The sequence below is a fragment of the Pogoniulus pusillus genome, chromosome 25 (genome assembly GCF_015220805.1).
Source record: "Pogoniulus pusillus isolate bPogPus1 chromosome 25, bPogPus1.pri, whole genome shotgun sequence".
Taxonomy (NCBI): domain Eukaryota; kingdom Metazoa; phylum Chordata; class Aves; order Piciformes; family Lybiidae; genus Pogoniulus; species Pogoniulus pusillus.
In genome coordinates, this window is record NC_087288.1 from 13466729 (window position 1) to 13482734 (window position 16006).

Here is a 16006-nt window from a genome sequence, read left to right on the forward strand (position 1 = left end):
TGCATAAAAACATGGCACTTAGCAACACTTACCTGTGAGCATACTAGTGTCAGCAAGCTCAGCAGTAGTGATGGGTACACTGGAACTATCCTCTTCATATGCTTTCAAAATGTACTTCTCAATTACACCTATGACCCCGGCAGGTTTGTCCCAGGTGACCTCAATGCTGTAACCATTTATACTGTGAACTCTTGAGGGAGTTGGCACATTTTGTGGAACTGTAGAAGGATAAAAGAGAAAATAGAGAAAATGGCAGTTCTAAGGAGACTATTGCCCCTATTCTTCACTTTTAATGGCTGCAGTAAATCAGACTCGACCATTAGCATAAATACAATTTATTAGAGTTGTAACTTTTCATCATTGATTTAATATGACTGCACATCTTGAGCTATTCAGTTTAAGCTATATTTCAAACCCATCAAAACTCCATCTACATAACATTCCTTCTTGTCTTGTTGCAATTTTCAAAAAACATTTAATGTATCAAACATATTTAAGCTTAACTCACAAAGAGAGGAGGTGCATTGTATTTAGCTAAAAAAAATCAGGCACTATGATCATACAACCAAATGAAGCAAAACAGTATTGCAATGCAGAAGAGACTGACGTTTATCTGTTGGGTATCTAAGATGCAGAAGATCACAACTGTGAAACCCTTTTATAAGTGTACATTCACATTTATGAAAGTTCTTTAAAAGCATTAAGCTTTTCCACTTGTTTTCATATTTCCACAGTGCCAAACAACTGCCTCAGGGCAAAGCAGAGATTCGTAAGGTGCTTTTGCAAAATTATTTGCTCCTGATCATTCCATGTTTTAAAAAGCAAAAAAAGGGGGGAAAATGGAAATTGAAAATGTTTAAAAGAACCACAGAGCTAAGCTCATACATGCATACAGTTGCTAATTAAAAAAAATAATTAAGAATCATCCCATTTCCCATAATCTTTAGCTGTTTATTAGCTATTGCTATACCAAGTAAAGGTCTGGTCAGTAACAACTTCATCACAGATGACTGCACAAAGGATGCAGAGGAAAGGCCCAAGGAACACTGTGGCAGAATGATGGATGATGAGTTTGCTGTAAATGCATGTGGACTCCCTAGCCCTGCTGATGGTCACCACCAAATAACCTCTTGGGGATTTTTTGGGGATTTTATTGCTTGGTTCCATTAAATATGAACACAACCTTGTTTATAAGATGAGGATCAGAAGAAAGTATAAAAAGAGCTGGAAGTTGTGATTTGTGTGTAAAGTAAAAATGTGATACTCTAAGGAAAATATCTTCAGTTACTACAGTAATATATTGATTTTATTAGTTCTGAAGTGTATCACAGGGCGAGGTAAGGTACTGTATAGCAGATGGTCTTCTCATAAGGGACATAACAAAACCAACTCAAAAATAATTAAATAGTGCAATTATCCTTCAACCCCAGGGAACAGGGACTGCTCAGTGCTGTGGTCAGCTTGCAAACATAAATTCATAGCAAACCTTACAGTTGTCAGATATTTGATATGAAAATATGCATACATTATCTCTCTTCTGGGTGGTAGATGAAATAATGACAGTAAGTTGTATAAGAATACATTTGCAAATCCAATAATCGTGATCATGCATTGAGTACCTTGCTTCAAAGCAATTTTTGGATGGCTTTCTTCTTGACAGAATGCAATGCAATTAGGTTGCAACTTGCAGAACAGGAATGCTGGTTAAATAAAACATGCAGAACCGTAAATCTTCAAAAACTTGTTGGGTCAATGAGGTTTGCAAAAGCACTGAGCAGAAAAGGAATGGTCCTTTTTATTTTCTTCATAAAATATATGAAAATTTTGATCTTTAAGGCTCAGCAGGTGTTCTGTTCCTACTTTCAAACCTTCTCCACATGCTGCTTCCCTAATAAATATAGTCACATTTTCATATACAGTCTACGGACTACTTGCTAAAAGAATCCTCCTTCAGTAGCACTGAGCAGCATACCCATGTAAACTTTCACAAGACTCTCTTCTCCCTGGCAACTACATGGCCTCATATCTTCCACTGCTGGCTTGCTATCCCCATATCTCCTTTTGCTGCATTGTTTTATTTTATTACTAAGTTATACTTTGAAAAATACAAACTTACTTCAGCAGACTCATTCAGTGTGAGTTTATGTGCTAGTTTGAGGTGAATTGAAATATTTTGATGAGAAAAACTGGATGCTATCTGTAAAAAGGAAACAATGGTGATATCTGCTTCACTCATAAGCCTGCTGAGATGTGTAAAACCAAGAATTCAAAACACAGAGGAGACAGTGTCAGTGTGTGTGTGTCTCTGTTCTAGTGGGTGCCCTGGGCTGCTTCTGTGTAATTAATCCTTCTGCTTTCTAACTCCCCTTGCTAATCCTTCAACCTCACCTTGCATGTAAGGCAAACTTTGGGATAAGGTAGAGGGGTGGAAAGAAGGTGGAAGAGTGACTGGGAGCCCCTCCTGGGGACTCTGGTTTCTGGGAGGGCTGTTGTGTTTCTGTATTACCTTTAACTTGCGTATTTCTGTACATAGCTGTAAATATTGTAAATATCTGCTTGTATCTTGTGCAAAGCTGTAAATATAAAGCTTCATTCCTTAATTTCCAGCCGGCTGAGTCTACTCTGGGGGATTTCTTAGGAGTGGGGGGGCAGGTAATTCCCAGACCATCACAGTTTAGATGTGTACATTTCAGCATAGCTAGATGAATGGCTGTTTTTACTCAGTTAAAGCAGTTCAATAGTTTCACATTCTTTGCTCTTATGTAATTACATGCTCTAATGTGTATTTGCAAAAAAATTTGGAGTTATGCATAGAAAACCCTTGCCTGAACGCTTTGTAGCTGAAAAAAAAAGTGATTTGACATCTACACAAAGCTCTAAGCAGTTTGCTCCTTCAGAAACACTATGCAACTCACACTATTCAAAATTGCTGGGATGGAATTTTCCAATCTGACATTAGAAAACCAAGTTAAAATGGGAAAAAGTAAGCTTTAAAATGATATTTACCTGGTTCTCTTGTACGAACACGGGTCCACTCACTAGACACTGATCCTCCTTCATTCAAGGCAACCACCCTATAAAGGTATTCTTCAAAGAACACAGGTAAGTATAGAGGGGGGAAAAAGCAAAACACTGAACACAGCAACACATTAATACAAAATGAAATAAAACTTTCATTTAAGGAAATAACATGTTACCTGCAAAGGGTTGTAAACCACTCTCATGAACACTCTGCTCTTTTCCTCGGTATACTAGGATGGAGTCATTTCCCCTGCAGTTAACAGCACTGTCAGTTGATAGGCATCCGTCCAGATTGACTCTGACAGCACTGCTGGACACAGATGCCAAGTTAACGACAGCACCTCGTGTAAATTTAACATCCTTCATGCAACCACCGAAACCTAGCAAACAGTAAGGGATTAGTATCACATAAAGAGCTTCAGTCATTAATTAAGAATCACTTTTGTTCCTTTCAATTCTATATTTTCAGCATTAAAGACCATAATGTGAATATGTTATCTTCCAACATGACAGTTAGTCTCCCCTTCCAAGATACTAAGCCAGTAAAAATTCCTGCTATTCTGCTGTTGAGTTCTTGCCTTACTGAACTGCACTTTCATTGTTATCGATTCCATTCCACAAGGAAACAGCTTTCTGTTTTCTGTTCTGTCACTTCCCTCTTCAAAACTATTACCATAAAAGTGATTCTGGATTTGAAAATCAGCTTTCTGCTGCTTGCTAATACTTTGTTAATATACACTCTTCTTCAAACTAAGAAGAATATATAGATTAAATACATAATTAACTTCAAGAGATCACACAGGTTTATCTGTTTATCCTAGTGGGGGGGTATATATAACTGGTATGCTGTTTGCAGACAAAATCTAGAGGCATTACCCCAAACTCTTCATTTGCAAGAAAAAAAAAAAAGTCATCTCATTTTATATTTATACATATGCATACACATCTGTATGTATCATTCCTATTAACATTAAAACATTAATCATATGTTAAACATTAGCATTAAAAATATGTTAAATGAATTTGCACTAAAAACACCACTACAAAATTTCAGAATGCAGTCATTCAAATTTCTGCAAATTAAGTATCAGAAATATATAAAGAAATGAATATAGGAATATAAAATAGTTATCTAGATTAGTACATTGATCAGTGTTTAATGTTAAATGTAACATAAATGTAAAATGTAAACTCAAACTGGACTTTTGCGTACATAATTAACCTCATGGATTAAAAATCAGGGTCTTGCAGATCAGTGTCTTTTTCCTCAATTCTGTGAAAATACTGTATTTATATCTTATGGGTTTCTACTGCCTTTATTACTACAAAATGGCAAGTCTTTGTACTAACCATCCCATTCCAGAGTCTAATATGTACATATCATGCAAAAATAAAGAGGCACTGAAGGTGGGCACCTATTTTGATTTATCCTCTAAAACACTCTCTCTCTCCACAACAGCAGGAATTTAGACAAACTGCTCTTTAAAATGAATACATCCTAATTTAAGTTCAACTCCTACTCCATGGCAAGCTGCTCTCTTAGTCTTAGTCTGTGTCTTTCTTAGTCTATGTTAGAGGAAAGAATTAGTCTTAGTTTGTGCAACCATCTTAATGGTTACACAAAATTAACAGCTGTTTAATTTGCAATGAGATGCATATTGTATAATCTATTATAACATTTTTAGTACCTCCTTAGCTGCATTTACCATTGTTTGAAGATTTCTGACAGCAGCCAGATAATCATGCTTACTTTCAGGTAGCTGCAGAATGAGTAATGACAGCACAAACAGTCAAAAATGTTCCTGCCAACTCCCCTCCACCTTGACCTCTCTGAAGGGCATGCAACAGGTCATGCAGAGGCTCACAGATTCTGAAATCTCTTAGAAATAAAGTTTTAACTGATATGGGGTGGGACAAGAATTATATTTATGCTTTACTTACCATAAGCATAATCATATTCCTTTATTCAAAATTAGTGAACAAGTAGCCATTCATTGAGAAAATCTTTTGTAAGACTTTACTAAACTAGGAAGGTCTCCATATTTTATTCTAATATCATTTCAGCATTATAGTCCTAAAAAAAGCCATGTTTATTTCAAAGCTGTAATACCCAATCTCACTCATCTGAATCTACATTTAGAAGCATACAAGAATGTTCTTATATTCAGACACCCTGAGTATAAATTCACAGCAACCGCCTTGTTTTTTAGTGTACCAAAGTGACTTGTTGAAAAAAAAGTAATGTTTATTGATGTGCCTCAATATGCACTTCAGACATTCACTTTAGACGTTATTTTGCCCCAGATTGTTTGTTCACAGATCTCTTTGCTGCAGGAATTGTTTAGCCACTCACGAGGCTAAACCATCTGCTACGAGGCAACACAGACAGGCTATGACTGGCTAGCTCTTTTGGGCCATAAATACGCACACAGATCCTGAAGGAAGATTATAATATATGTGATACACATAGCTGGAAGAATACTTCATATTTTCTAGCTATCTGGGAACACCAGTGTATGGATTTGACTCCAAACTATGCTATAGCTCCGAAATCACAAGGCTCCATGGAGCTCTGTAGAGCTTACTTGAATGCATATGTTGAGTGTGAGCTCATGCATTCAAAGCCACTTACTAGACTGGCCACTAATCATTTACAGACTGTTACTTTATTTGCCCACAGTATCTGAAAAATACATCAGTTAATGAATAGCTTCATAAGGAATAAAATAAAATACAATAAAAGTAAGATAAATTAAAATTTAAAAATTAAGATAAAATAAAAAATAAGATTAAAACAAGGTAAAAATAAAACAAGGTAAAAATAAAACAAGGTAAAAATAAAACTAGGTAAAAATAAAACTAGGTAAAAATAAAACTAGGTAAAAATAAAACTAGGTAAAAATAAAACTAGGTAAAAATAAAACTAGGTAAAAATAAAACTAGGTAAAATACCAGACAGAAACTGTAGATAGAGCATGTTTGATTGGCATATTTTTGACTGCATTTCATGCAGTACATCCTTTTGTGGAAGCTGTTAGTATGAAGCTGTAATGAATGCTTTTCTCTTTTCCCTACACATTTGAGCTGTTCCAGATCAAAGTGATTACAGTGATGAGCAAAAACATAACTGTCTCTGCTCCTCCTGGTAACATGGAAAATATTATGGTAACATAGCCAAAATCCAAATTCAGGGCTTTATAATCAATTTTTTAGAACAGAATCTTAAGTATCACCTAAAAAGGACTAATAAGCTTTCAAGAATTCTTCCATGTGGCAGCATCCAGTCTCTCTACAGTGACTTATGATTATGGTTAACATCTACCACTGGTTCTGTATTCCAGATCCATGTGAAACAAACCGATCAAGTGAGACAAATTTATCTGAACTGGCTTTCTCTGATGAAGTTTTGAGATCTTGTGGTTGGGCATCATGGGTTACCATGTGCTAGTCTCCAGTTTGCCTGCTGTGAGTTAGATGGCTTCAGATATCACCAGGTTGGAAGAATTTTTGCAGTATTACAAAAGGATCAGGACAAAGTAAAGCTAGATGGGTAGGGATGACTGGGAGGCAGACCTCCTGTCACATATTCATCAGTTTACACTATGAGCGACAGAACTTCCACTTTATGAATGACGTGAGCTTTACATAAACAGATGTGTCCTTCTTTGTGCTATCTTACCTTGTGTTATCTTACCTTGTTCTAGCCCCAGTTCTTTATAAAACCTCTGAATCTCAGATGGCATTCCTCCTATGTAGACAGGTGAGTTTATTTTCAGCTGCTGAATACGGGGTTCAAGTGTCTGCTCTCTCAGTTCATTCATACTGGCTGAAACCGTGGAGCCCTCCTTGTTCACAGTGACTTTGTTCCACTTTCCATCACAGTAAGACAGCCCTAACCAGAGATCCACGTGTGTAAAGACATTGCCAGTTTTTAAAAAGATGTTCAATGTTCCACTTTTCAGGACAATCTATATATTTTAAAAGATAAAAAGAGAGTTTGAAAGGCAAGTCACACACAAAGCAAAAACAGACAAGGAGTTCAAGAACAAGATCAATGAATATGATGTTTTATCTTAAGTAGATCAGAAACTAAAACAAAATTGTTTACACAAAGCATGCCAAATACAGTGCATCAGTTAATTCAAAATGCAGAAAAACATAATCTCATTTTTTGACAACTTAGGTACTAATGTAATGAAATAAAATGAAAACACAATAAACCAGAACTGGTTTACTTTTTCCTTTTTTTTTCCTCTTAATTTTTGAGAATGAGAAAACAGGGGTTTATCCATCAATTCATTTTTTTAGGAGAATGTAACAAGATAACAAGCAAATGAAATGTCAGGCCTGATTAAGGTTTTTTTAATTGGCTGGTGAACTCAATTTCAAACTTTTCCAGCATACATTGATTCTGTACTTGATCTTTATTCCTCTAAATCCTGCCAGGAAAGAAAATTGTTTTTCATATGTACTTTTTGAGATTCATGTGCCAATTCTCCAATACAAATACATTTTACTTCAATTTTCACTGCAGAAGATTCCAAGTGCTTTACTGCAAGACTCTTTATCCTAACTGAATGGAAAGCAAGTGGGCTGAGACCATAAACTGGCAGGTATAAAGCACTAAATAGTTAGGTGATGAACTAAAGGGTCTGCCACTGCTACTGTAGACATAGAAAGCGGTCTTGAAATAGAAAAGAGAGGTTCAGAAATGGATTGCAAATTGAACACTGAGCTGCATTAGGAAGAAGGTAGGCAGTGGATCCAAGGAGATGATTCTTCCCCTCTATTCATCACATGTAAGACTGTATCTGGGCTACCACATCCAGTTGTGGACACTCCAGTACGTTAAAGATACAGGCACACTGGAGTGAATCCCGTGCCAAGTTGGTCAGGGCTTGAAATACCTAACATATGAGCTGAAACTGAGAAGGGAGTTTATTCAATCTAAGGAGTAAGCAGGAAGGTAATTTAATTCTTCAACTACCTCATGGGAGGATATAGGGAAGACAGACACAGACTTTTCTCAGAGGTGCACAGTGAAAGGATGAAACGTAAAAGAAGAATTGCAACAAGAAACACCACAGTAAGATAATTTTTTTTTTAGAATTGTGCATAATAAGGATGGATCAAAGATTGGAAGATGCTGTAGAATTTGAGAAGCTGTGGATTATCCATCTGCAGAGAAATGAACAGCACTTAAAATGCCTGAAGCAACCTTATCTAACTAAACTGGCCCTGCTTTTAGTACAGATTTGGAATAAATTGCTTCAACATGTCCCTTCAATCTAAATTATTTAGCACTTTTGTATTTTCCTTCTCTGCAGAGACCTGTCCCTACCTCATTCAATCTGTTTATAAACATGATTTTGAAGATGAAAGGAGTCATAGCTTTATGAAACAAAACACATTGGAGTCTGAATGACACTTAGTTAAACCTGCCATTCAAAATGGTCTCAACAAGACTCACTATGGCTTTGTCGCCTTTGAACTGGGAAGTCATCCTGAGAGTCAGAAGTATCAGAAGACACAAGTGAGAGACTTGAAAAAAAAATGTCAATGACAGTCAGATTGAAAGAAAAAAATACATGGTACTGATGTTGAACCAATCCTTTCCAGTTCAAGGTTAAAGATGCTCCGTAGTGGTACCGGCCCCGCTTAGATGGTTGAGCTGGACAGCAGAGGCCTAAACACATACTTATTCAGAACCCTCCTGAGAACTGGTCATTCTTTAATGGAAATGGAATAGGAATACCCTCTTCACACCAGAGAGAAATCACTTGTGATCAATAGGAATATCACCTAGACAAATCCCACATGTGTAACAGTCACTTCTTTGCTAACGAAAAAAAATTGACTTTGAATCCCCAAAACATTTATTTCACATCCCACGTTAACTCCATAACAGGCAACAGTTTCATCTGGGACACTAGTACTTCATTCAGCTAATTAAGTGCAGGTCATTCAAAAACATTTTTGTTGAAATTCTTTGCAGAAGCAAATCAGCTCTTGAATTTAACATCTGCTTTGCCAGCTACAATGTCATATAAGCTGGTGCTGCTGCCACACCTAAGTGCTTAGGCTTTGATTGCTGTTGTGGTCATCACCAAAACCAGTAATGCAAACTATCAGCAGTCACAGTACATTCTCTGTATCACAAGCTCATGAGAAAACATCCCAGAGTGAGAGCTAGCGATTCATTCTAGTTTGTCTGGTCACTGTTTACTCATCACTATTGTGCCTAGATCCAAAGATTATCAGCTTGACATCTCTAGCTCAAGTTAATTCTCAGAGCCTGGAAGACATGAAAGAATAGACATCTACATACAGCAGCTTTAATTTCATCGTAACAGCTTTTAATCTTATCTTGGACAGAAAAAAAGACTAAGTCTTTGGCTATTTGGTAGCAGGCCAGTCATGTGTCTAGCTTAGTCATGCCAAAATTATAAAGCTCATAAGAGAGCTGTGACCCATGCAAATGAAAGGTCAGGGAATACCACTTTACAGCAGCACTCAGTATAAGTGGTATAGCTTCTAATCTGTTTTGCAGTCCTAACAAAGATGTTGTAGCTCATGCACAACATGCTACACACCTCATTTTCACTTCCTATTAACCATTTTTTTGTTGTTTTATGAGCTCAAGTGTACAGAAAAATCTTCTATCATCATTATGTACACATAGAACACAAAGCTTCAAGGGCTGGAAAAGCACGCAGAAATACTCTGGAAAATTCTTCATCTTAAGGCTATGGAGATGTTCAGGGCAGGAGCAAAGTGAGAGTGAAAAAATAACAACTTCTTAGGATTTGTCCTAAGTCAATTAAGATCAAAGTTTTCAGTGCTAAAAGTACTTTAAACATAAAACTGTCAAAAATCAGGAAGAAAGAGGAAAGTGCTTTGTCTAAGTACTTTGTGGTTTTGACCGTACTTTAAAATCAGTAAGTCAGAAGCTATTTTCTCCAATTTGTTAGCCTTTCACAGAGCAATAGAATGGAAACAAGGATCACATACCACAATCTCCAGAATCTGAGCCCCATGTTTGTCCCTGTGAATGCTGTTCACATAAATAGTGCCTCTGTACTGTGTATTTCACACAAAATCTTTTTAGGGTGCGACAATAGTGCACATAATCCTACACAAAACTAAATAACATGTGATTAGCAAGACTTGCTTTTGAAACTCATTATAATCTTTAAACTAAGGCTGCTCAAAAAAGAGGAAGCAATCAGGACGAGCAGAATTTAAAATCCAGGAAAAAAGTTATCTGCTGGAAGTCAGTGATATGAAAAGTAAACACATGTTAAGTTATAGCTGACCTGAAAAGCAGAAAAATACATTCAGTCAGAAGTTTAAAAGAAAGTGAACATTATTGTCTCAGTTCTAGTTTAAATTTCCCAGAGACTCGAAATATAGTTAACAGAACCAATAACAATTAATGGATGCCATTCTCTCTTCCACCCCTCCTTTTGTAAAGAAAGGAATTAGATGTAGAGAAGAAAAGGTAAAACACACCCAAGTAACAAGTGTCACTTCTATTTGGAAGTTAAAAGGGAAAACTTTAACAATAAATAAAAGGTATTTGAGGTAGGGGAGTTGCAAAGAGGTATACAGAAGGGAAAACAAGATTATATCTATCTCACCAGATTGATGGCAATGGGTTTGTCCACCCTGTGGAATGATGGCCACATAGTAAAACAAAGAGCAGAAGAGTGGGGCTGGTAGGCAGGGAGGCAGGGCAAGAGACAACAAAACAGGAAGTTCCTCTATTTTTATAGGGGTCTAGACAGGAATTGGGATTGTGCTAACCACTACACCTGGAGTAAGGTTCAAACCCACCGCAGGGAGGAGTTATGAGGACCTAGGATCAGGGTCAAGACCACTCCCCTAGGAGGGTTAACCCTTTACAGTTATGTATAATGCCAAGCAATAAACCAAGCTGTGACATGACAGTCATTAGCAAAACCAAGCTGTGACATGACAGTCATTAGCAAAACAGTTGCATATAATATTTTTTAAATAATTACATCCAATAGAAATGAATAAAAGTCATAAAGAGTAACAATACCCTCACAAATTTCTACATGTAAAGGACTGCTTATTGGACCAACTAAAAGTTCCATTACTTCCAATGTAATAGCTGCTAGTTGACGCCCATAGTAACTAGACTTGACTGGACAATGGTGACCAGTCTAATTATATGCAAAATCCTTGGGGGAAGAAAAATATGAAAAAAAAAAAACAGAGCCACATAACTAACAAAAAAATCTGAAAAAATGCAACAAGCATTCATCCTCAAACAAAATCCTGGAAAAGATGCAAGCACAAGTACATCTGAACATAAACAAGTCTTATGGAACAGACGCCAAAGAAAAAGTTCACAGGCATCATCTCACAATTTTGCTTAACATAGAATTTCTAGATTTCCTGTACGGTTATAGGGATGAGATGAGATTAACCTGCACCACCAATTTCTGCCTGTATGACAATCAAATAAAAATGAAGAAATCACATTGATTATAAAAAATACATATACCTTGAAGAGAAAGCTTCATTAGGATAGTGGACAATTCCCATCATGAGCTTGAGAACTGGAAAACTGGGTAACTCTGTACTTTCCCAGGAAAGTCTTTTATTCACTTTTTGAATCCAGCAAAGAGACCAAACCTTTTCATAAATCAGTATCTTTGTTATTTATGACATAAATAACACAGGTTACTTATTCTGAATATTTGGTGGAGTCTTTTTGCTCCACTTTGCTGTGCACAGCATTTCAAACTAAGTAAAACATAAAATTAACTTATGGTTTGAAATTTCTTTAAATACTGTGTACATCCTAGTAGACAAAACTCATAGGCCATATCTTAACATAGTTATTTGTATTTCTGAACTTACTGCAAGGTAATCTGGGCCATCTTTATTGTAAGCAAACAAAAGCAATCCATTCAGTTGATCTGTTCTAAATTTGAATGAGACTTCAAATTCTGGTCCACCACTGAAAACATCTGAATGCAGTTCCAGAAACCCTTGAAAGAAAATGAATACATGACTAAATTAAACTGAGTATGTAAATAAACATGTTCAAGAAGCCAAAAGCAAAAATCTAAGTGCTAGTTTCAACTGTGACACTAAGAGCTCAAAGGTTTCAAGATTAAAGCCTACAACTTTATCACTCAGCCTTGTAAAGGAATTATCCATAACACAGTGCAACAAACTGAACTGATGCATCGTCCTAAACTTTGCTACATGGTTTTGTTCTTGTTCTTTTGTTTTTTTATTGTTGTTGTTGTTCTTGATGATGGTTTTGATGCATGATAGGCATCTGTGTTTCTTCAGAAGTGCAACTTTACCTTTTACATGCCTGAAATTGTGCCAGGAGAAATTTAGATGGGATATTAGGGGGAAACACTCTACAGAAAGAGGGGCCAGGTGTGGGAATAAGTTGCTGAGGGAAGTGGTGGAGTCACTGTCCCTGTTCAAGAAACATGTGGGCATGGCACTGCAAAACATTGTTTAATGCCTTGGATCTTAGAGGTCTTTTTCGCCTGGAACAATCTATGATTCTGTCCCAATTCTGTATACAGCTATAGCAGCAGCACCACTCTGAACGCAACTCCTCTTTCCATGTGGTATTCTTCTGTAAACCTAGAAATGACATTTTAAACCACTCAAAACCAATCCTTTACAAGTACACTGATCACTGGAATGCTTTTTGTCACTTCTTATATATCAAGAATACACTTGATTAATGCCAAGTACAGCAAGCTACCTTTGCCAAGAAAATGTGCTCCTTCTGAGAGGACAACAGGGCACCCTTCCCAAATATGACAGACATTGTTTTGCTCTTCAGCTTCCTGCCAGTTCAAAGATTCCCATTTTTCCTCAGGAGTATGCACTTTTTTCAAAGATATGTCACTGAGACACCCCACAAATCCTTTATGGACTATCATCTTCACCCCTGGGAAAAAAGGTAAAGAGTTTTTTTTAAGCAATCATCTGCAACTAAAAACAGGGATTAATTGACATGTTTTGTAAATCCTCACTCTCGTATGAACATTTATGTTCATGTGTGCTGGATTACTTTATGAAACAAAGATTTAGAAACACATATTTCTGGATTTAGTGAAGTGACACAAAGTAAAAAAGAGGATATTGCACTCTAGTGTACTTCAAATCATCAACTAGATTTCATGTTCTCACCGGCAGTGGGAGTACAAACAACATGAACAATTTGGCTTTCAGGTTAAAATGAAGAGAAGGGTGGATACGTTTCCACTAAGAATAACTGACTGTATGGTGGGTTTCTGTGCAGTCACCCTTCTGTTATCTACTAGTAGAACACACCAAGTTTGTATATGAAGACACGTGTTCATTAACTCTTCTGCAAGTCAGTTACGATCCGGTTCTATGTAAATACAGCTGCAGAACACAAAAATATTCACACACCTCTAAGGTCAATGCAACAATTCCTGAAGGATCCAAACTCACATCCACAAAATGCAGCATGTTGCATCCCTGTATGCAGGTGAGGCACATAACCCTATGCTTAAGCTAACAAAAACACTGGGAAATTGTTTGGTAATATGGAAAGAAATCATACCTGTGTAAGCTCCACATGCATACCAGCTCTGTGTATAAAGCTAAACTGTATACAGACTTCATATGCTGCTTTACTGTTGGCAAAAATCGGTTATATTTCAGTCTATCCCAGAAGACAAAAGTAGAAACTGTACAGCCTCATTTTTGCTTTCAAAAACTTAGGTAAATAATGATGCAAATTAAGTACTGCACTCATGTTTCTGACATGAAACCAATACAGCCTACAGACTGAGGGCATCGAGTCAGTCATCAGCAAGTTTGCAGATGACACCAAGCTGGGGCAGATGTGACTGAGTTGGAAGGCAGAAGGGCTCTGCAGCAGGACCTTGACCGCCTGTACAGATGGGCAGAGTCCAATGGAATGGGGTTCAATAGCTCCAAGTGCAGGGTGCTGCACTTTGGCTACAACAACCCCATGGAGAGATATAGGCTAGGGTCGGAGTGGCTGGAGAGCAGACAGACAGAGAGGGATCTGGGGGTACTGATTGATACCCGCCTGAACATGAGCCAGCAGTGTGCCCAGGTGGCCAAGAGAGCCAGTGGCACCCTGGCCTGCATCAGGAATGGTGTGGTCAGCAGGAGCAGGGAAGTCATTCTGCCCCTGTACTCTGCACTGGTTAGACCACACCTTGAGTATTGTGTTCAGTTCTGGGCTCCCCAGTTTAAAAGGGACGCTGAGATGCTTGAGCATGTCCAGAGAAGGGCGACGAGGCTGGGGAGAGGCCTTGAGCACAGCCCTACGAGGAGAGGCTGAGGGAGCTGGGATTGGTTAGCCTGGAGAAGAGGAGGCTCAGGGGTGACCTTATTGCTGTCTACAACTACCTGAGGGGTGGTTGTGGCCAGGGGGAGGTTGCTCTCTTCTCTCAGGTGGCCAGCACCAGAACGAGAGGACACAGCCTCAGGCTGCGCCAGGGGAGATTTAGGCTTGAGGTGAGGAGAAAGTTCTTCACTGAGAGAGTCATTGGACACTGGAATGGGCTGCCCGGGGAGGTGGGGGAGTCGCCGTCTCTGGGGCACTTCAAGGCAAGGTTGGACGTGACACTTGGTGCCATGGTCTAGCCTTGAGCTCTGTGGTAAAGGGTTGGACTTGATGATCTGTGAGGTCTCTTCCAACCCTGATGATACTGTGATACTGTGAAAGGCAGTTAACTCACAGTCACTGTACAGGATTTATCACACTGTACAGATGTTGTGGAAGGCTAATATAGGCCTAATACATGTCCTGGCTTGCCCAGACATGGTTACACCTTCCCCTTCTGTTGAAGAGCAGAGCAGCAGAGGAGAGAAGACAAAAGGGTTGGAGACACCCAGTCTGAGGATGCAAGACTTGACCAGCCTTGTTTGCAGTGACAAACAAGGTGTGTACACTTGTTTAAGCAAGCTCCTGACTTCACCTAATATGGTCAGTTTTGGCAAAGTGCCACTCTGATTGGTGGAGTTCTGTAGCCAAATGAGCCACATTACACTTGGGCAGCTGATAAAAGATATGAGCAAGGCAAACAACCTGCTCTCTGCTCTAACAACGTGCTTTGTCTCATGGTGCTCTGTTGCTATGCACCAGACCAGTTTTGCTTTGATTTACAAGTTTGTCCACCTGGAAACTCCTGTGACTCAGTTTACCAGGAGAAGGCATTAAGTGTCTCCATGCTGTAGGCAAGAATTAGCCACCAGCAAGACTTTGCGTCTGGCTGCACACCGTCCACCCTGGAAGGATCAAGACCAGGTCAGAGACTGTGCTAAACCCCAGCATTCTGCTAGAGTCCTGAGGAAATTCAAAAAGCCTCTAACAGCTTTCAAACCACTGACAGCAACCCCTCCACGTGCTTTGGGTACTGTCTGAGACTATAATGCAGCCCCAGAAATCCAGACACTATTTTGTGAGTAAAAACTCTTTAAAAGCCTCTTTGTAATTGAAGTTCTGATTTGGTAACTGTAAATTCTATTGTGCCTTCTGCCTTAGCAGAAAGGAGCCTCTCTAGTCCCCCTTCAAGTGCAACCAGCATATTAAAATCATAGAATGGTTTACATTGGAAGGTACCTCAAGGATCATCCAGTTCCAACCCCCTGCCATAGGCAGGGACACCTCCCACTAGAACAGGTCACTCAAGGCCTCATCCAACCTGGCCTTAAACATCTCCAGGGACAGAGCAACCACAATCTCCCTGGGCAACCCGTTCCAGTGTCTCACCACCCTCAAGACCACCCTCACAGTTTCCAACTGTTCAAATTGTTTGTATTTGCTATTTTTTTCTTAATTGTTTAAACTGCCTGTTTTCTGTGTGTAAATACCCAACTGTGTGTTCGAACCTTGGGAATAAGTTTTCCAGCGAGATTTAATGTTAATAAACAATTTTCATAGTGATTAATAATCTTCATCTGGATAGCAAAA

General features: G+C 38.4%; 1 protein-coding gene across 1 annotated transcript in view; it reads right to left on the reverse strand.

Moving 5' to 3' along the window:
* USH2A (usherin) overlaps positions 1-16006 on the reverse strand; it is a 411816-nt gene that overhangs the window by 232685 nt on the left and 163125 nt on the right. The window contains exons 24-29 of the mRNA XM_064164511.1: positions 12788-12961; positions 11914-12044; positions 6716-6989; positions 3198-3401; positions 3007-3087; positions 33-218 (exon numbers count right to left, since the gene is read on the reverse strand). Of these exons, the coding sequence (XP_064020581.1) occupies positions 33-218; positions 3007-3087; positions 3198-3401; positions 6716-6989; positions 11914-12044; positions 12788-12961 (1050 nt within the window). The remainder of the gene's footprint in view (positions 1-32; positions 219-3006; positions 3088-3197; positions 3402-6715; positions 6990-11913; positions 12045-12787; positions 12962-16006) is intronic.